Source organism: Giraffa tippelskirchi, chromosome 1 (assembly GCF_054371585.1).
Source record: "Giraffa tippelskirchi isolate mGirTip1 chromosome 1, T2T-mGirTip1v1.2.pri, whole genome shotgun sequence".
NCBI classification, from domain to species: domain Eukaryota; kingdom Metazoa; phylum Chordata; class Mammalia; order Artiodactyla; family Giraffidae; genus Giraffa; species Giraffa tippelskirchi.
The window spans coordinates 211603281-211624982 of NC_137275.1; the positions used below are offsets into that span (position 1 = coordinate 211603281).

Sequence of the window (21702 nt, forward strand, 5' to 3'; positions counted from 1 at the left end):
CTTTACCGTCTGAGCCACCAGGGCACATATCAAAAAATTCAAACTATATAAGACAATCATTTCTCACATTTTTCTGACTTTGCAGTGGGGGAAAGATGTCAGTTGTGAGGACTTCAGAACTGGACTATTTTGTTTGCTGGAACACAAAACTGGGCTTTTGAAAAACAGGCTATTTCTCACGCTGCAGTGATGCACTCACCGAGGACTCCAGTTATCTGCCAGCTGCTCTAAGCATGAAGTGCTTTTTAGGGCTCTCAAGCCCTCTCCTCGGTTCTGGAACCACAACTTGGCATGACTCATCCCTGCCACGCTCTGAGTCCCTTCCTGTATCACTGGTTCACAGGGCTCCTTCATCATAAATTGCATTATTTCTCCTTTGCGTACACCCAAACCCAGAGTCAAATGGTCTATAGCCCATAGATCATTTGACTCCCAGACTTCTGCCTCAGGCATCACAGATTCCTTCCCCTCTAGTTTCTCTATTTGTCCTCCTTGGGGAGCTCCTTCTCTCCACACTTTCCACTCATTATTAGGCATGTTTTCCTCCCCGTAAACTGTATATCCTTCCATTGGACTGTAGAACAAACTGGCTTTTCATTCATCCCTTTTAACACATCATATTCTCCAACTATCTTTAATACACATGCATACATATATTTATATTTTAATATTAGAAGCCAGTACTTCATGGCAAGTAGAAGGGGAAAAAGTGGAAGCAATGAGAGATTTTATTTTCTTGGGCTTCAAAATCAGTGCAGATGGTGACTGCAGCCATGAAATTAAAATATGCTTGCTCTTGGAAGGAAAGCATGACAAACCTAGACATCATATTAAAAAGCAGAGACATCACTTTGCTGACAAAGGTCCATATAGTCAAAGCTATAGTTTTTCCAATAGTCTCATGTGGATGTGAGAGTTGGACCATAAAGAAGACTGAGAGCCAAAAAAATAGATGCTTTTAAATTGTGGTGATGGAGAAGACTCTTGAGAGTCCCTTGTACTGCAGAGAGATCAAGCCAGTCAATCCCAAAGGAAATCAACCCTGAATATTCATTGGAAGGACTGATGCTGAAGCTGAAGCTCCAATACTTTGGCCAGCTGATGTGAAGAGCCAACTCATTGGAAAAGACCCTGATGTTGGGAAAGATTGAGGGCAGGAGGAGAAGGAAGAACAGAGGATGAGATGGTTGGATGGCATCACCTACTCAACGGACATGTGTTTAAGCAAACTCCAGGAGATAGTGATGGTCAGGGAAGCTGGACCTGCTGCAGTCCATGCGGTTGCAGAGTCAAACACTATTTAGCGACTGAACAACCACATTAGCAGTCAATACTGTAAATTTTTGTCATATTACTAAGTTCACAGAAACTTGCATTCAAAGAATCATGCGGACATACTCATCCCTGCTAACTCCATTTTTCAATTCTTCTGCAGGATCTTGGAGCATCGATGACTTAGCTAATAGAAATGCTATCAAAAGTTAAAAATCTCTCCTTGGGGTAGGGCTGCCTTTCCACCAGAGGGTTCTTAAAAACACTTGACAGAACTCAGTTGCTGATGACAGATTTCCCCCTCAACACTGGTCACTGTTTGCAAGCAGAGAAGGAGGCAATGCAATCATCAGAAAAGCTTCAGTCATTCTTTTCAGTTTATTTGATATAAAGGAAAACATTTAGTTAAGTGTATGTGTTCAGAATAGACTCATGATGCTGGTACCTAGTAAAGACAGAATCTCTTTTTTCTTTGCTGGAACTGCCACCGAAAGGTTGCTGACAGCTTTTAGTTTGGGGTGGGGGGTGGGGCTGAGAAAGCTCTCAGAATTTCTGGAACTGATTCCTTTTTGTTTTTGGAAAATTGCCAGGGCTGGCTCTATTGTTACATAAATATAAAGCACGTACCCACTCATTGTCCTTGGCCACGGCAGTGAAGTCACCATAAATCTGAATGCTGATGCTGCAGATCAAGGTGCCAAGTATTCTGTCCAGTGATGTAAGTGGGTATCTGCGGCCAGAACCATGCCCTTGAAGAGGTGAGAGAAATGTTTTGCCTAAATGTGTAGCTCGAGCAGATCACTGGAATTCAATGAGTAAATAACACAAACCTTGGGAAATGTAATTTCACCTTTTTTGATTAAAAAGACATTTAAAAAGATATTTTAAATTTTACATAGTATTCCAGTGAACACATGCCACAAATATCTAACAAGTTTCAGAGAGCAACACCTATTCTTATTATGCTGATGTTTCTATATATTGTCATTGTTTTTATTTTTTTTTGGAGTATAATTGCTTTACAATGTGTTAGTTTCTGCTGTACAATCAGCTATATCTTTGTCATTTGTTATTTTTTTAAGATTTTTTTGATGTGGACCATTTTTTAAGTCTTTATTGAATATGTTACAATGTTGCTTCTGTTTTACGTTTTGATTTTTTGGCCACAAAGCATGTGGGATTTTAGCTCCCCAACCAGGGATCAAGCCCATACCCCCTGCATTGGAAGGCGAAGTCTTAACCACTGGACCACCAGGTAAGGTCTTTGTCATTTTTAATGTTGGTCATATCCCACTGAATTCATATTATGACCTGTTAACGGGTCTCAATTTACAGTTTGAAAAACATGCAACTGTTGGGTCCGGTGGTCAATCTGTGGAATCCAAGAGATTGGGAGCCTTAGACCTTGAGGTTTGGGGATCTATAATGAAGACAGTATTTTACTTTAAAACACTTCCACATAGACAGTGAGGTCTTATATATGTGCCAGTTAGTTTCAACTTTAACTTTGCGAGCAGCTGGGGTGGTTACCTAGCATTCTCATATAAAGTCCATCTACCAGTGCCTCTGCTGTCTGTATCTCAATCCACAGTCATACACAGCTTTGCTAATTTGCACACGGAATGTAAAAAATTGTTGTTTTTTTTTTTACTGTGGAAAATGATGTCCTATTGATCGGCATAACAAATTTCAGAAATGGGCTCCTTTTAGTGATATTAAAAGGACTCTTTGTCAAATATAGTTCAATTTAAACACGTAAAAGAAGAGAAAATTTATAGTAAAGTTGTTTCTAAGAATGCTAAAAGAAACAAGTGTCCTTAATATGTGGACTAGCTAAAATAAACTTGACCCTCTCTTCACAATCCAGAGAGCCAAGCAGCCCACCACCCTCAGCAGACTGGACTGCTAAAGGTTCCACATGCACCGCCAGTGGGCTTCCATTGATGTGGGATGTCCGTGTCGGATGTTGACTGAAAGGCTGACAGAACCTTGCCTTTGCAGTCTTGGCTTTTGTCTCCAGTAAACAGAAGTTTATGCAATGTGTTCGTCGGACCATCCAAAAGGCCAGACAGAGGCTGTGGCTTCATCAAGCTTCCAGAACAGACAGTGTGAGTTGCTTTATGCCTGCTTGTTAGTGACCGTCTGCTGTGTGGCAGAACTTGGTCTGAGACTTGCTTGCATTGTAATATGGCAGTGAGGTACATGGTGGTAGCAAACTGTCCTCACCTCAAGCTTTTTTGAGTGACCACCTATTCTCTTATATACACTAAAAACAATGACAAAGAGCTGTGTGACCAAATTGATTAAATCCAGTTAATAGGCCCCTTTGGCTCTTGCGATTCTACGTGGAGAACAAGGCGTCCTGGAGAAGGTCACCTCAGAGGTGAACGGCTGACAAACCCAAGCAGAGAACAAATATGTAGAGCATGCGAGTGACCCCTTGACTCCCAGAATCGGGTCGGTGAGGAAAGCTCTGCAGAGGAAGGGTCTTCAAAGGGTGAGGACTTAGGATCATTTTACTTTTTATTTCCACAAAGGTTTTTATTTGTTTATTTATTATGGATTATACAGGGTTTTCATCGCTGTGCAGGCTTTTCTCTAGTTGTGAGGAGTAGGAGCCGCTCCTTTTTCTGGAGCCACTGTGGTGGCTTCGCTTGTGGAGCGTGGGCTCTAGGGCATCAAGGCTTCTGTGTTTGCAGCACTTGGGCTCAGTACTTGTGGAGCACGGGCTGAATTCCTCCACAGCAGGTAGAATCTTCCCAGACTAGGGATCAAACCCACATCCCCTGCAGTGGCGGGCGGATTCTTATCCACTGTACCACCAGGTAAGTCCAGGGTCATTTTCCTTTAAATTATAAAAGGAAATATGACCTTAGTTGGTCATCACAGGCTAGTAGGGCTTGGAAATCCTTAGTCGCACTTGGAATCACAGTCTATAACTAGAAGGATTTTGTTCATGTTTTACTCTATTTTAATGTTGGTGTTTTCCCTGTGAAGTTCATTTTCTGAGGATAATATTGTGGCAGGAAAGAGGAAGGACTCCATTTGCGCCTCAGATATTTCCACTGCTGAGTTTTAGACCATCCTGATGAATCAAAGAAGGGGCCAGGCCATAACCGCAGAACCACTGAGGAAGGGGCTTTCTGAATTATACGGTTATTTGGAACTAGCGAGTAAAGAAGGTTGGAAAAGTGTCTGAGAGTGATGCAGATGAAATGAAGGATTTGGGATCTGCCTTGTGCATGGCTCCCTGACCCAGTCCCTGAACTATGGGTCTGGTTTGGTGTGTCTGGGCTGCAGGCAGGAACAAAAGGAGATGTGAGAATATTGCTTTCAGGGTATTGGACCTGGGAATTAAGTGTAACCCAGACAGCAAGTAGGATCTTCTCTTCATTGCTGTTTGGATCCAACAGAGAGAAGAGCCAAGGGCATGCAGAGCCACTTGGGAGCTGGAGAGTTGGGGTCTGCACCTTGGGTATCACTTGGAGAGCAGGCAGTTGTTGTCACCCAAACGCTGGCATCAGTGACAGTACTGGAATGTGACCACTGAGGGGCTTTTCCATCGGTGGACATTGATTGTGTAAGCTGGAGAAAAAGAATTTAAGATCAATGTTTGTAGACTCTTGTAGTTTGGGACAAGAGCCAAAAATTTTTGGTCATTACCCATGTTGTGCTCCACTGTACCTATATATGCAGGTAACACTGGAGGAACCTTCGATTAAATTTGGGACTCTCATTCAAACTGTGGTGATTCTGGATTCTCCTTCAAAAACAGAACCTGAGACTAGGGCTGGTACGCAAGCAGTTTATTTGGGAAGTGATTTGGAAAAGTAAGGCCAAGAGGGAATGGCAATTCCAGGGTACATTACCAAGTTGGTCAGTGCTGTGTTAGTAGGGCTTGACCCACTAAGCCCCTCCGGGGAGCCACGTGGAATATGCCTCATTTATCCACCAGCTCTCATCCCCCATTAGAAAAGAGATGCCCATTGACTTTAACTTCCTTGCCCTTTCAGGTTCCATGTGCCTGACTGGATTTCCATGGCCATCTCTCAGCGCAGCATTAGAGAAGTCCCAGGGCAGGAAGACATGATGCAGATGAAGTGAGACACTGTCAGAGTATGTTTGCACAAAGCTAGTTGCTACAAAACTGGCTGGAGTAAAATGTAGGCTGAGAAAACACAAGGATGGGAAGTGGCACACACACAGTGTCGGACCCAGAACATCTCTTGCACAGATCAGATCCACCCTTGCCCAACATTAAGTCCCATTCATCACGTAGCCTTCAGTGTGACGGCTTTCTACAGTCTCTACAGACTTAATACAGGAGGCTTCCTGGAAAAAGTTATAAACCTGACTGATACAACTAGTGTTGCCGAAAGGGGTCCCCTAGAGTCAATGTGCTACCAGCTGCCTGATTGATACCTTCCCCATACCTTCACGAGAAATATAAATGATCAATTATGTGAGTTGCAATTCACTTCAAGTAATAGATAACTGACCCAAAGTGGTTTAAATTAAAAAAGGAATTTCTTGGCTTATCTAACTGAGCAGTCCAGGAGTATATCTGAATTAAGATAGGGCTAGATGCAAGATGTGTGTGGTATTTTTTCTATAAAACAGAAGAAACTGATGCAAGGCAGGGGGAAAAAAAACAGATGCATATTACATCAATATTTTAAAATTTTGTCAACACAATAAATGAAAAGAATAGCATTTATATTTGCATTTCCCTAACTACTGCTAGAGAGACACAGAGTAGCAGGCTTTTATAAAAAACATGCCTGAAATAAATTTATTAAAAAAAACAACAACAACATGCCTGTTACAGGCTCCCCTGGTGGTAAAGAATCCATCTGCCAGTTCAATCCCTGGTCCAGGAAGATCCCCTGGAGAAGGAAATGGCAACCCAGTCCAATATTCTTGCCTGGAGAACCCCATGGACAGAGAAGCCTGACAGGCTACAGTGCACGGGGTCACAAAGGGTCAGATATGACTTAGCGACTGAACAACAACAATGACCACTGCTGGTCTAGTGGTTGAAGTGGGATTTGAATACAAGTCAGTTGACACAGAAATTCATATTTTTTTCACCAGTATCCTACACTGTATCTTTCACATCAGTTCCACTTGGAATTCTGAACTAGAAAAAGACAGGAAAGAAATAAAACACTGTCTATCGGATCTAGGAAGATAGCAAAAGATTTAGAAATTCTGCCTGGAAAAAATTTAATGGAAATGGAGATTGTTTTTCTCATTGCTAAATTGGTGAAGGCTATGAAATAATGTAACTTCTCAAGAACATTTAAGGGTTTAACTGTTACGTTTTATTGGAAGATAAACATGAAAAAATTCTGACCAGCTGGCAGAAGAGGAAAGGAATTAGCCAGAAGGAATCAGTTTAGTCATAACAATTACATTTCTCAACAGAAAAGGTACATTACAAGGATGGGTACAATAGATGCACATTGTTTGCTCCCTGCATCCTCCCCCGGTCATGTGGTCCTGATACAACTGTGAAAGGTGATGCCACTCTGCTCTCAACTCAAGAGTGGTCACGTGGCCCAGGCTGACCAATGAATATGCTCATCCCTCTGGTCATGGCAAATGGTTCAAAGATGGGCATGTGATGTATGCAGTGCCATGATTAGTGAGATAGAAATAGAAAGCACGTAACATGTTTGAGGATATTTAGGGATCTACGTGCTGTGCTGTGCTTGGTCGCTCAGTCATGTCCGACTCTTTGTGACCCCATGAGCTGTAGCCCACCAGGCTCCTCTGTCCACAGGATTCTCCAGGCAAGGATAAGGAGTGGGCTGCCATACCCTCCTCCAGGGGATCTTCCCAACCCAGGGATCAAACCCAGGTCTCCAGCATTGTAGGTGGACTCCCCACCTTCTGAGCCACCAGGGAAGCCCTGAAGAATCTATACCCAGACCACAAAAAAGGAGGGAAAGGAAGACAAAAGCAGACAATAAAATAGAAGTAACACCCGTTTCCACATGATTTTTACAATATATAACAGAATATGACATGCAATAGTGCAATTTTCTTCGCTAGTCCAGCAAGGCAAATCTAAGTACACCTCTCGAAGACTTCTCTGCCCGAGTAATCAGAATACCTCTTTTTCACTAGGGTTGATAACCTGGCATCTAAAATCAGCATTATTCCTGAGTTTCCAAATCATTTGAGCCAATAAATTTCCTATGTTGCCTGAGTTGACTTGTTCAGATTTCTGCTTTCCAAGAAGAAGCGTTCAACATCAATATACGAGCTCACTCTCATATGTGTTATAGCTCCTTCTTCTGAGTCTGTTTATGTGCAGAAGGAGGATGGCCAGTCAACATCTACAGAGACGGGTCCCTTCCCCAGGTTCCATGGTGAAGACGGTAGAAAGAGAAAAGAATGCAGGGCAAGTGTGAGTCTCACTTCAGATTCTGGAAAGGGCACTCACTGCCCTCCACATTCCTTAAAAATGACTCCAGAATCCATAGGTGAAGGACATTTAAGTGGTTTACAACAATGTAAGCTGTAATCCGTTTTCCTTGGCTGCATGGGAAATGAAAACTCTATTCCCATCTACAATCATTCGCACAAACCAGATTCTGGGCCAAGGGCCACCTGTTATGTGATCAGCCAACAAAGTACTTTTTATTTTATTATTGTACTTTTTAAAGTACTTATTTTGGCTGTGCTGGGTCTTAGTTGCAGCACATGGGATCTTCATTGTGGTGGACAGGCTCAGTAGTTGTAGCACGGAGTCTTAGTAGTCCCTTGTCATGTGGGATTTTAGCTTCCTCAACTAGGGATCCAACCTGCATCCCCTGCATTGGAAGGCAGATTCTTAACCAAACCACTGGAAAAGTCCCTATACGTATCCTTAACAGAGATGTTTACACAGTTGTGATGGAATCAGCTTTATTAATTTTGCAGTACGCACAGATTTCCCCTCTCACCCAGTCTGCCAAAGAGATCCTGTAATTAACTACCTGCCCCGTTTTCCTCCTTAGGAGACATGAGAAAATGGAAAAAAAAAAATCCTCTAATTATTTTGTGCTTATTTGTGCCTCTATAAATTCAACCCTTCTCCAAAACTGAACCGCCTGGGACACAGCTTCTACAGAGCTTCATGACAACACCTGTGAAAAGTCAAGCAGTACACCAGGTATGGAATCACACGTGCCTGGTGGCAGGGCAAGGTGGGATGATTCCTGGCACCACACCATCCCTTCTGTGTTCTTCTCAGGGGGATTACATGAAACAATATGCATGAACATCCTTTCTTAACTACAAAGCACTGTGCAAATGTGAGCTGTTATAACCAGGTGGTGAGTGCAATGGAGATTACCTTTTGCCAGGGGGTAAGCATTTCAGTTTATATAACACATTTCGCTCCAGGAGCCCCAAACCCTTGTGAATGTTACCCTAAGAAATATCACTTGAAAGAAAATGCACATAAATAAGCAGAGTCTAGCAAATGGAGGCACCAATTAGGATGACAATGATGAAGGTCTTAAATGAGACTGTCAATATTTTGACAAGTCAACGCTCAAGGATGTTGCCACTGTCATCGCAACACCTTCTGAGGGGAAAAAAAAAATCATTTCTCAGCATTAAAGTTTCCCATCCGTGTTGACTGTTTAGGTGAGGGGAGAGGAAGAGGGGACAGAAGTGAGAAAATATTTTAAAATGTGAATTTTATTTCCCGTAACAGTGTACATCAGAAAACTCAAATATAACTCCACAACTCTCTCAAGAGTTGCTTTTTGTTTTCCGATGGTACGGGGGAGAAAATAAGCTGTCATTAACAGAACAATCAAATTCAGAGAGAAAAGAGGCAAGGTGAATCAAGCACCAGTTATAGTGCTGCCAATCTCTGTGTGGTGGGCTCTTTCCAAACAATGGTGCAAATGGATCTGAGGACATGGGGAGGGTGGTAGGGGGAGAGAAGACAGAGCCACCAAAATACAAGACAGGGAGGCTTACAGAAATTGCCCCCTGGCGCTCTGGCAGCAGTTGAATCAGGCAGAGCCCTGGACATTCCCATGCACCGATTCCATTGTGTGTGTTCACTTGCAGATCTGGCTTCTGGCTCATTCCCTTTGTTTGGGTAGCTAGGCATGAAAAGGAATCATCTGCGACCAGGGCTCCACTTAATTCCCTATTCCTCTCTGGAAACTATCTGTTGGCATCGTGAAATGTTCTGTGTAAAAGGCCAGGCTTTGGCTGGTCAGGAGAGAAATTTCAGAATCCTTGCGGATAAAGGAAATTCAATTCTGGGAAACTGACAGAAGAATCTGCACCTCTGGAATAATTTGTGTTGCCCCGGCATCTCACTGTTCTTTGCCAGGAACAAACAGGAACCCCTGACAAATTTTCCTCTCTTTCCTGGCAAATGAATGATGGCACAGCTGTTTTCTCACTATAAAAGGACAGTCTCTTCTCTCTCACTCCAGCCTATAGCAAAAGTTCAACTTACACTAGTGATTGAACCACCACGTGTCATATGAAGAAACACAAAAGCTACACCAGGAGATGCTCTACGTTTTCTAATCCTTTTATCTACGTCCCAGCACCTAAATCCGAGCATGATGTTCATGAGTTTTTGAATGAATGGAAAACAAGAAATTTGGATAAATATTGCATACCTGCTGTTTTCAGAAATCTTCATACAGGGTAATTTTCATCCCTGCCTTTTGTCCCCTGGAAGCCACTTTGTCATATTATAACTGCTTTGACTTGTATCAAGTACCTATTGGGTTCAAGATACATTCAGTGGTGCTCTGAGAGACATAAAGAAAAACTAGAAGAAAGAATAAGTGAATAGACTAAGTGAATAAGTGAATAGACTAAGTGACTAGTAGAATAAGTGAACAGAACAGTGAATAAACATGAAAGACTATACATACAAATTCGCCTTTTCCTTCCCAAACCCCTGTAGTTCAGTCGCTCAGTCATGTCCAACTCTTTGTGACCCCACGAAATGCAGCACGCCAGGCTTTCCTGTCCATCACTAACTCCCTGGGCTTGCTCAAACTCATGTCCATTGAGTTGGTGATGCCATCTAACCATCTCATCCTCTGTCATCCCCTTCTCCTCCTGCCTTCAAACTTTCCCAGCATCAGGGTCTTTTCCAATGAGTCAGTTAAACCCACCTAAGATGACAGTAAAAATTAAAAGAAAAAGAAAATAAGAACCCACAAAAACAAAGAAAAGAGAAAAGGACAGCAGATGACAGACAACCAATTATTTGGAAATGGAAACCCAAGGAGAGAAAGGAAAGGAGGTATGGAAGGAGGATTCAACTGGAAACAAACCAGTGCATGCCTCAGAATCACCAGCAAGTCTCAGGAACTGAGGATGTTAGGTGCCTCTCAAGGAAGAAGTACTGAGTGGGTCTGAAAACAGGACAACTGACGGCAAGTTTTGTAAGGAGTGAGTGATCCACCAGGTCCCCTCACTAGCCCTTTGTGTCCAGGTGGCCACAGTCATTGCCCTGTCCCTCCAGACACGGTGTGAAGTGGTGTCTGGACTTGGGATGCCAGACACAGCTGAGATCAGAGCAGGCGCCAGAGTTAAACGAGGAGACTGGGTGATCAATCCCATGAGACCCAGATAGTCCAATGCACTCCCTTCTTCAAGGTAGTGCTCAGAAATATTGCCATCCAAGTTTAAAACTGCAGGCCGGAGGGGAGTTCCCTGGTGGTCTAGGGGTTGGGATTTCAGGCTTTCACTGATGTGCCCCAGGTTCACTCCCTGGTCAGGGAACTAAGACACTGCAAGTCACGTGGCAGGGCATAAACCAGAACAGAATAAAGTAAAGTAAAATAAAATAGAACTAGCAGTAACCAAACAATGACCTACTATACAGCACAGGGGACTATACTCAATATCTTTTTATTTCATTTATTTATTTGACTCTGCTGGGACTTTGTTGCTGCTCATAGGCTTTCTCTAGTTGCAGCGAGTGGGGGCTGCTCTCTCGTTGCGGTGCTCAGGGTTTTCACTGCAGTGGCTTCTCTTGTTGTGGAGCATGGGGCCTAGGCGCAAGGGCTTCAGTAGTTGCAGCACGCAGGCCAAGTAGTTGTGGCTCGCAGGCTCTAGAGCACAAGCTCACTAGTTGTGGGCATGGACTTAGGTGCCCCATGGTATGTGGAATCTTCCGAACCAGGGATCGAACCTGTGACCCCTGCATTGGCAAGTGAATTCTTACCCATGGACCACCAGGGAAGCCCTATACTCAATATCTTAGAAAAAAAAAATTGCAGACAGGGGAGAGAAAAGTAGTCACAAGGAAGTAAGAATAAGCATGGGGCTTCCCCCATGGCTCAGCAGTAAAGCATCCGCCTGCAATGCTGGAGATGCAGGCGACACGGGTTCAATCCCTGGGTGGGGAAGGTCCCCTGGAGGAAGTCATGGCAACCCACTCCAGTATTCTTGCCTGGAGGATCCCATGGACACAAGAGCATGGTGGGCTACAGTCCATGGAGTCCCAGAGAGTCGGACACGACTGAAGTGACTGAGCCCACATGCAAGGACAAGCGTGGTATCGTCTTCTTAACAGCAACACCAGCAGCTGATCCCAGTTAACTCACCTTCAGTTCCACCCCACCTCACTCCACGTGCTTGTTTCTGCAACTATGACTTCATACAGAGGCTCCCACAAAATATTAGTGTTTGCCTTTGTAAGTGCTCAGTGTGGCATATCCAACCTGCCCCCTCTTGGAAAGAAATGGCCTCAGCAAAGGGAAGAACCAGCGTGGAGTGTTCCCCTGGACTCTATTCTTTGCATAGTACTTGACTGTCAGCTCCCTATTTTCCTCGGGTGATTATAACCTAAAGTGGGACAATAGCAGCCAATCCCAAATATATTCCTGATTCCTGCAACATTGCCAAAGACTGATTTCATCACTCTTTCCTTTTTTGCTGGTGATTGGAGGAACAATTGGATCATGGGCTTGGTTTGATGAATAAATGGCCTGGTGACATCTGGAATGGCAGTCTTCCAAATCTGCAATTGCCTTAAAACTGCAGACACACATAATGAAACTGGGGTGGAGACATCGGGTTTAGGGACCATAGATTTGATATTACCTCACCATCCGATCATCAGCCTTGATTTCCCTTTCTTGGCTGTGTTCAGGGGCTAAATGCCAGCTGCTCATCAACTATGCAATGGAGACAAGAAAGTGATGCTCAGAAAGTCCACCATAGTTTATGAAGCCTGCAGCAGCCAATATGCTTGATGCTGACTATAATCCTGTTACAAGGATTCTTTTAATTAAAACCAAAAAGAAAGGAAAAAGAAAGAGAAAAAAATAATCTCATTGTTTTTAGGGGCTGATGGAGAAGATGATTACTTCTGCTTTCAGTAAAACCAGTGGAGGAGAAAGTCAACCCACATGGTCTGAAAAGAGAAATGAGAACCCCTTTCTTTTCTCCTAGGAAGAATTTAACAAAGATGATTTCGAGGAACCTGAATGGATACAACTCCATTGTGCCTCTGCTTCCCAAATTTTGTGTTTGAACTTGGTCTCTCTGACTTTTGAACCTTCCACGGGTAAGACCAGTCCCACTTCACTCATGGAGAGGAAATTTGCACATTTCTAAGGTTCAGATGCTGAGTGAATCAAGGAAGATAATGCACAATAGAGGAGAAGCAGCCATTGAAGGAAAGAAGATGACAGATTTGCTTGGGGGGTGCTGAGTTTGAGATATCTGGGGCACATTCAGATTGCAGTTCCTGTGAACTCTGAGAGTGTAACAAGGTAACCAGAAAACCAGGACCTGAGCTCAGGTGATCAATTATGTTCAGTTCGGTGGATTTGGAATTCATTTAACTAGAGGATAAAGATAAAGCCATAATCTTGGATAAGCTCATCAGGGGATGAGATAAGTTTTAAAAAAAAGAACGCTGTTTCAGTCAGGGTAGAGCCAGATTATGCTGCTGAACAAGCAATCCCAAGATCTCAGTGACTTAATACTGCAAAGGTTTATTTCTCATTCATCCTTTTTATGTTTTTCAAAAATATTTATTTATTTGGCTGCACCAGGGCTTCCCTGATAGCTCAGTTGGTAAAGAATCCGCCTGCAATGCAGGAGACCCTGGTTCAATTCCTGGGTCGGGAAGATCTGCTGGAGAAGGGATAGGCTACTCACTTCAGTATTCTTGGGCTTCACTTGTGGCTCAGTTGGTAAAGAATTTGCCTGCAATGCGGGAGAGCTGGGTTCGCTCCCTGGGTTGGGAACATTCCCTGGAGAAGGGAAAGGCTACCCACTCCAGTATTCTGGCCTGGAGAGTTCCATGGACTGTATAGTCCATGGGGTCACAAAGAGTCGGACACGACTGAGTGACTTTCACTTTTCACCAGGTCTTAGTTGTGGCATGTTCTTAGTTGTGGCATCTTTGTTCTTCATTGGCACACAGAATCCTTAGCTGTATGGCACATGAACTCATAGTAGTGGTAAGCGGGGTCTAGTTTCCTGACCAGGGATCAAACCCTGGCCCCCTGCACTGGGAGCATGGAGTCTTAGCCACTAGACCACCAGGAAGTCCCTCTCATCCATTCTTTATGTCAAGAGTTGACTAGGAATTCTGTTCAGTGTCATCTCACTCCGGGATTTAGACTGATGAACAACTACCCACTTGAAACATTGCTGGTCTCTGTAGTAGGAAGAAAGAAGGATCCTCATACTGGCACTTAAATGCTCTCGCCCAGAAGTGACAGACATTGCTCCTGCTCATAATTCAAAGACCAGAGCTCATCACACAGCCCCACCCAACCACAGGAAGGCAGGACTTGTCATCCAACTATGTGTCTGGGAAGAGAGGAGTGCTGACATCAGGAGCCACATTAATGACTACTCAAAGCCCAGCACAGGCTTTGTATAAACAATGTCACTACAGAGATGCAAGTCCTAAGAATCAGCACGGAAAAAAGACAGAGAAAGAACAATTAGACTTCAGAGGAGGACCAAGAAAGCCAGAGTCACGGATGAGCAGGAGGAAAGAGGGGCAGTGAAGAAAGGAGAAAGTCATCAAAGCAGAAATTTCCAATAGAAGGGTCCACCACGTACAGTAAGGCAGAGGGGCTTATGGCTGTCTCACAAGAGACACTTCAAAATGGCACTCACTTCCTTGATGAATTTCTCAGTCACAATTTCTGTTCTTCAGCCTCACCCTAACCCCACATTGAGCCTTAATTATAATAATGCATACATAATGCTGCCTTAGCCTGTGGCCACCAAACATTCTAAATATCTAATCCCCAACTCCTTGCTCTGATTTCATTCTTATTAAGCAAACTTCTGCTTATGATTTGGCTTTCCTGGAAGGTCTATCACCAGTAAGAGTGTGTGTTAGTTACTTTAGAGCATTTGAGACCACGTGACAGTTCCACTGCTCATTTGAGTACATTTAAAAACTGACATTCTGGTTCATTAGCATAATGAAAATGGTATTTTCCATTCTCTCCCTAGCTGGTTCCACCCTTGATATGCAGGTAAATGTATGATATGTAGTCAAACGTAAGGCCTACAAGCTTTATGTGTAATATCTGATTTTTTCTACAATGAGCATTTAGAATGAAAAATCCAACAAAAACAAACCACATGGAAGAGAGACATAGGAAAGAGTATAAAGAATTTAATAGAGGGAAAAACTGGGTAATAAGGAATTAGGAAGTAAAGGGCATGGAGGAAAGTGAGACCCTGAGAGGAGAGTGCAATTTCAGAAACCTAAGGAGTCTGGTGGCCTTTTAAGTTTTGCTGAATTTAAAATAGGATGACAATTGAATACAGACTATGAAGTCTGCAGTTTGGCAAAAAATTTAAGTTAATGTTATTGATGTTGGGATGAAGTATCAACACTGAACACATGCCAGAAGTCAAGTATATATTTTTCTATTTCTAGAAATAAGCAGGCTGGGAATTATTAAATGTTATAATAGGACCAGACTATATACTATAAATATAAAATTGTACATAATAAACATTGTAATATAATAAATTAAAACAGATTATAATATGATGGAATACAATTTGCTCACCAACATTAGACTGTTGCATAGTCTAAATAGCACAGAAACAAAGATGTCCTCAATAGAACAATCACTGTGAAAACCGCAGGGTTTTTAAATGCACGTGCATTATTATAGCCAGTTTGAGAAATAGAAAAGGCTGAAAGATCTCAAGAACGGGTGGGGAAATAATAGTGTGATTATGGACGATTTTTATTTTCTTCTTTATATTTTATTGTGATTTTCAAATTTTCTATAATGAACTTAAAATTCCTTTAGATAATGTAAATGACTTGTATAGAGAAGCATGCTTCCATTAGCAACTCAGTTTTTCAATTATTTTGTTAGTTATATTGGAATTAGAAACTCCTTAGATACATTAAATGTAACATATTTAAACACTCAGGGTATATACGCTCCTGACTGGTTTTAAAATGAAATTGTAATTAGATGGAATAAGAGAACTGAGACTAGAAAATCTCTCTGAGGGTAATGGCAAAATCATGAAATGCCCTGTTTCAAATATTGTAACATATCATACAATCGGTAATGTTGTGGACATATTTTGTAGAATGCAATCTATATAAATTAAAACTTGACTTTAGATTCTCATAAATTGTAGTATGAACAGAAAAAGTTTCCAAATTTCAAATTAAGTTAAAAGTTTATTTTTGCAACATATGAAAATGAGATGATAAGCAAACCAATACTGAAAGTAAAATTATGGAGAAAAGAGTCTACCTGCCTGAGAGAATATATGATTGTCAAGTATTGGAACCATCCTTTACATACTTATGATATATGTGTTAATTAACAATACTCTAAGTATGGTTCTCAGCTTCATTTGGGGATGCAGAAGAAAAGAGTTTCCTCCCTTCTTATGAATCCTGCTCTTTCTGCAAAGACTGAGGCAAGATCATCTGAACAGAAGGGGGCAGTGTGCAGCTCAGGGATCAAGGAAGGTCGAGAGGCTGAAGGTCGAGAGGCTTAGGAGGGCGGCATGGCAACCCACTCCAGTATTCTCTCCTGGAGATCCCCATGGACAAAGGAGCCTGGCAGACTGAAGTCCATGGGGTTGCAAAGAGTCCAGCATGACTGAGCAACTAAGCCTAGAGAGGCTTAAGGTAACTGCAGAGAATAGGAGAGGGTTCCCAACAGAAAAAAGAAAAAAATTGTTACATTGCCATGGTTCGAAAGTCTCAACCTAGCTGTGGATTGAGATATTTCAGTGATATAACTGAATGATCTCATTGAACAAGACTGACTCCTCAGGCACGAAGAGAAAATAATTTTTTCTTCGCCCGCCTGCCACCTGCCCATTTTCCTCTCTTTTGGGCCAGCTCTTTCTCACTCTTCAGATGAAATATCAGGAAGGTCTTCTAACTCTCTGATCATCTTAGATGATAAAATGTCATCTGGTCATTTCATCTCCAAATCACAGCCTCAGTTTATAAATTAATATGCCCAGAACTGGGACTTCCCTGGTGGCTCAGTGATAAGGAATCTGCCTGTCAATGCAGGAGATGAGGGTTTGATCCCTGGGTTGGGAAGATCCCCTGGAGAAGGACATGGAAACCCACTCTAGTATTCTTGCCTGGGAAATCCCATGGACAGAGGAGCCTGGCAGGCTACACACCACAGGTCACAGAAGAGTTGGACATGACTTAGTAACTAAACAGCAACAACATGCCCAGAACTATTGTAACAAAAGTCCAAACTTCATGCTTTATAACAAAGAGCCTGCAGTGGAGAATGAGATTCCACCTCTACTTCCCAACTAGTACTACTACCCCTGACCCCTCATCTCCCACCACTTGGCTACCCATGGGTCTCCTAGGATGGGAGCAGCGACAGCAGGAAGGTAAGGGGAAGGAAGGCTTTATTTGACTGACACAAACACAAGTTGGTGTAGTTCCCTCTGGTTCTAGAAGATGTTGTTTTTAGTTTGTTTGTTTTTAATTTTTTTTTTTTTTAGTTTTTTGAAACCAATCTGTACTATGATCTTTTTTTCTTCTCTTTTTTTTTAAAAAATGTATTTATTTTGTAATTAAAGGATAATTGCTTTATAGAATTTTGTTGTTTCTGTCAAACATGAATCAGCCAAAGGTGTTTTCGGCTGCATCGGGTCTTAGTTTCAGCAGGTGGGATCACTCGCGGTGGCGCGTGGGTTTTCAGTTGTGGACAGGGGCTCCAGAGCACATGGGCTCTCTAGTTCTGGCACAGGGGCTTAGTTGCCTCACGGCATGTGGGATCTTAGCTCCCCAACCAGGGACTGACCTCACGTCCTCTGCATTGGAAGGTGGATTCTTAACCTTCCCGTGGACCACCAGGAAGTCCCCTGGCTGATGTTTTAAGCTGCCATTTATTCTCTCATTTGAGCATCTGTGGCCTCCTCAGACCCCCTCCTGCTGTACCCTTCCACTTGGAATTTCTTCGTCTCAGGCAGTGCCTCTTTTCTAACCAGCCACCGACAATCCCTCTCTGCTTCTCTACCCAGTAGAATCTCCAACCACTTTTTGCCGAGGACACCTCATTGACGACAGGAAGTCCTTTAGGTCAGAATTCCTTTTTAAACAACCCTGACTCACATTCCTTCTGTGGGTTTCACATTTGGTCCCTGGAAAAATGTCGCTTTGGCCTGGAATCCACCAGAATGTGGTTAATTTCGTAAAAGCAGCCCTCAGCTATATTGACACAGTTCACTTCAGCCAGCCCCTCATTAAAGACTTTTTTCCTTAGGCATGAATCTAACGCCTGTCTGTGTTCCTCCAGCTTCAAAAGATACCTATCAAAGATGCCTGTGAAGCTCCCACATGGCTAGGGTGTGGGGAGAGGGGGGAGTGTCAGGAAGAATTCAGAGCTCAAGGTAAGTCAAAGATAAAACTCATAAAATCTGTTTTCACCCACCTTCTTCACAAGTCATGGGTAGGCGGACCAAATAATTTGCTTTGGAATGTGATAGTATTTGGCAACCTTGGGGCCTCAGTGCAAACCAGAACAGAGGGTTCTATTTTACTTTCATCTTCCCTCTGTACAGTTTTTTCAGCACTGCTCGGCCTCCCAGTTGAAGAGAAACAAGATGGTTGGGTTCACATTATGTCAAATAGAAATGATGAAAAATAGAGTGGCAAGGGGTTGTGGGCTCTGGTAAGAGTGATTGACCTGGTGGCTCAGATGGTAAAGAATCTGGCTGCAATGCAGGAGACCCGGGTTTGATCCCTGGATGGGGAAAATCCCCTGGAGAAGGGAATGGCTACCCACTCCAGTATTTTTGCCTAGAGAATCCCATGGACAGAGGAGCCTGGAGGGCTCCATGGGGTCACAGAGTCGGACAGGACTGAGTGACTAACACTTTCCCTTTTTCTTTTCACTTTTCAAGAGTGACTGAATTGATGCAGCATGAAATCAAAGCTGGACAAGGGAGGAAGGAAGGGAGGCCGGTGGACTAGAGGGTTCAGGAAATTGAAGCATGGAGAAGAAATGGCTGAGTCAACATTCTGGAAAGATACTTTTAGCAGCTGATTGACTAAAGGGAATGGAGGTGAGAGAGGATTGAATGGTCTCTGGAGTGTGGAGCCCTGTGGACTTGTCAATGGTTACAGAATTGTTGGTAAGGCTAGAGTATCGGAGTGGAGAGCTGGTTTTCAGGCCATAATGATGAACTCTACCTTGGTTAAACAAGCTGAACTTAAGAGGTTAGTGAGTCATCCAGGTATGGTCACTAGAGGGCTGGAGCTCAGAAGAACAGCTGAGTTCAAAACGGGCCTTTCAGAATCAGGACCAGAGATGTTACTGGGAGTCATAGGATTCAATGATGTCTCCAAAGGAGAAAGTAGAAAGACTGAATGCATAGATCAATGACCACTTGGGAAATGCATCTTGTTAGAAGAAAGGGGCATAAAAAGAGTTTGTTAACAGAGAAGAAATAAAGCTGTCATCCTGGAGAAAGGGCTGCATCTAGGAGTCAGGCTCATCTGTTTTGAAGAGTGCTTCCTCCAAGAATACCTTTTTATCCGCTTCCTTCCAAATCACCTTTATTACCTGATTATGCAGCTAAATCTCCTACTTCTACTGCTTAGTTTCCACACCCATAAAATGAAGTTAGTAACAGTTTCTGCCTCCAGGGCTTTGATGCAGATATAGTAAAGCAATGGCTGACATGCCCGGCACAGAGTACAAACCCAGCAAATGTGAGCTGTGCTTATTATTGTCATTGTTTTTTTATATGAGTCTCTGCTTAATCAATAATCACTCCTTTACAGGATGAGTATATCAAACTTATTTCCAGAGGCTTCCTCCCTCCTTTTTTATTTTGCCTGTCACTTAGCTCCTCCCTCTGATGTAAGTGGCACTGGGAAAAATATAGTAACTCAAATGCCCCACACTGCTGATGTCCTGGCATAACTAAGATAAATATGTTGCTATCATGATACTGGCTTGATTTTCAAATCTAATGTTCACAAGCTACTATTTCCTCTTAGGGACTCTGCCTAAAGTTTAAACATATTGTCCCCAACTGAATGATGATTGCTGAATTGTGACATCTATTCATGGTATTAATTTTCTATTGCTGTGTAACAAATTACAAGAAACATAGTGACTTAAAACACCACCCCTGTCTTAGCTCACAGGTCTACAGGGTTGAAATCAGAGCACTGCATGGGTGGGTTCTCTGCTGAGGGCTCTCTGCTGAGTGTCTCACAAAGCAAAAATTGAAGTATCAACTGCAGTGCTCATCCAGGGCTCAGAGTTCTCTGACAAGCTCACTAGTGTTTGGTAGAATTCAGTTCTTTGTGGTTGTAGGCCTGAGGTCTCTGTTTTCTTGCTGGCTGGGGAATCTGTCTCAGCTTCCAGGGGCAGTTCACTACATCACTGTATGCTTTCTTCCAGGCCAGCAGGGATGTTCTCTGATGTCTTCCTTTGCTATCAGTCGGAGAAAACCCTCCATTCTTAAAAGACTCACCTGAATAGAGCAAGCCCACTCAAGATCATTTCCCTTTTGTCATATAACATAATCAATAGATTGATGTCTGCCTCACCATCACCCTTAAAGAGGAATGAATTATACAAAGACAAGGATCCCTGGAGGAGATCTTAGAATTCTGCCTGCCACATTCATTTATGGACCAGCATTTATGTTTCAGGCACTGCAGAAAGCAGTGTGGGTATAAAGACAGATTGCTACCTTCCAGTTGTTCATCCTCTACCCTACACTATCCAACACATGAGCCCCTGCCGCATGTGGCTATGGAGTACTAAAACATGGATAATCCAAATTGTGGTATGCTATAAGTGTAGCATGCACACTAGATTTCAAAGAATTGTACCCCCCCAAAAAAAAACTGTAAAATATCTATAAATATTTCCCCAGTGGCTCAAGGGTAAGGTATCTACCTATAATACAGGAGACTCAGGTTCGATCCTTCAATCAGGAAGATCCCCTGGAGGAGGAAATGGCAACCCACTCTAGTATTCTTGCCTGGGAAATCCCATGGCAGACTACAATCCATGGGATCACAAAAGAGTTGGACACAGCTGAGCAATTTAACAACAAAGTAATAATATTCAATATACATCGGTTTCAGTAAAATATATTATTAAAACTAATTCTACCTGTTCCTTTTTACTTTTTTTAAAAGTGTTAACAGTTGAGCCTTGAACAACACAGGTTTGAACTGGGTGGATATTTTTCAATAGTAAGTGTTACAGTACTATATGATCTGTAGTTGGTTGGATCTGCAGATGCCAAGGCAACTTGGAAAGGGAGGGCCGACTGTAAGTTATACACAGATTAACCCCATTAGTCAAGGGTCTACTGTAATAACAAGTGTAGCTGCAAATGCCCAAATACAAGTGACCACTTTCCTGACAAACTGTTAACTGTCCTCCATTCACCTGGACATTCCTCTTCTTGGACCCCAGCAGACAGAGCCTTTGTAAGCTCAAAACTTCAAGGCTGTCATCACTGAGAGAGGCCTGTCTTCAAATGTCCTCACAGGCAGTGATTCTCCAGCTTTTGATCGCTGCAATGGAGGGTGGCTATTACCAGCTTAATTAGAGAGCAGTTAATTGCCTTCTTGGCCCTCCCAATTAGTTCAAAGAGTTCTCTTTGGCTTCCTTGCCTTATGACAAATCAGAAAAAGAAATGTTGAAATGTGATCTATAAATTTTTTTCTATAATGGCCTTTATTCCCATTGGGAGATTCCCTGTCAATTATCTTTTTAGATTAGATCCCACTTCCTATGAAGATCCCTGTAAATAATGTATACTCATTGGACAAATGCTTTTATATGCAAATAATTAATATTCTTTAAGCATATATTATGTATCAGATGTTGTGCACTTACATTATCTCATTTAATCTTTCCAACTCAATTTTAGGATTCTGGACATGATCAATGCCTTAGCAGATCA

The 21702-nt window shown here is 42.7% G+C and overlaps 1 protein-coding gene across 4 annotated transcripts in view; it reads right to left on the reverse strand.

Moving 5' to 3' along the window:
* The window catches only part of LOC145520056 (uncharacterized), a 148513-nt gene that overhangs the window by 91900 nt on the left and 34911 nt on the right, over window positions 1-21702 (reverse strand). Inside the window, exon 2 of one of the 4 annotated variants that reach the window (XM_081525622.1) lies at window positions 1900-2021. The exons of 2 other annotated variants lie outside the window; for them this stretch is intronic. In XM_081525622.1, the coding sequence (XP_081381748.1) occupies window positions 1900-2021 (122 nt within the window). Of the gene's footprint in view, window positions 1-1899; window positions 2022-2528; window positions 4858-21702 lie in introns of those variants that run through there. One more of the 4 variants, XR_014064192.1, reaches the window with a different exon arrangement.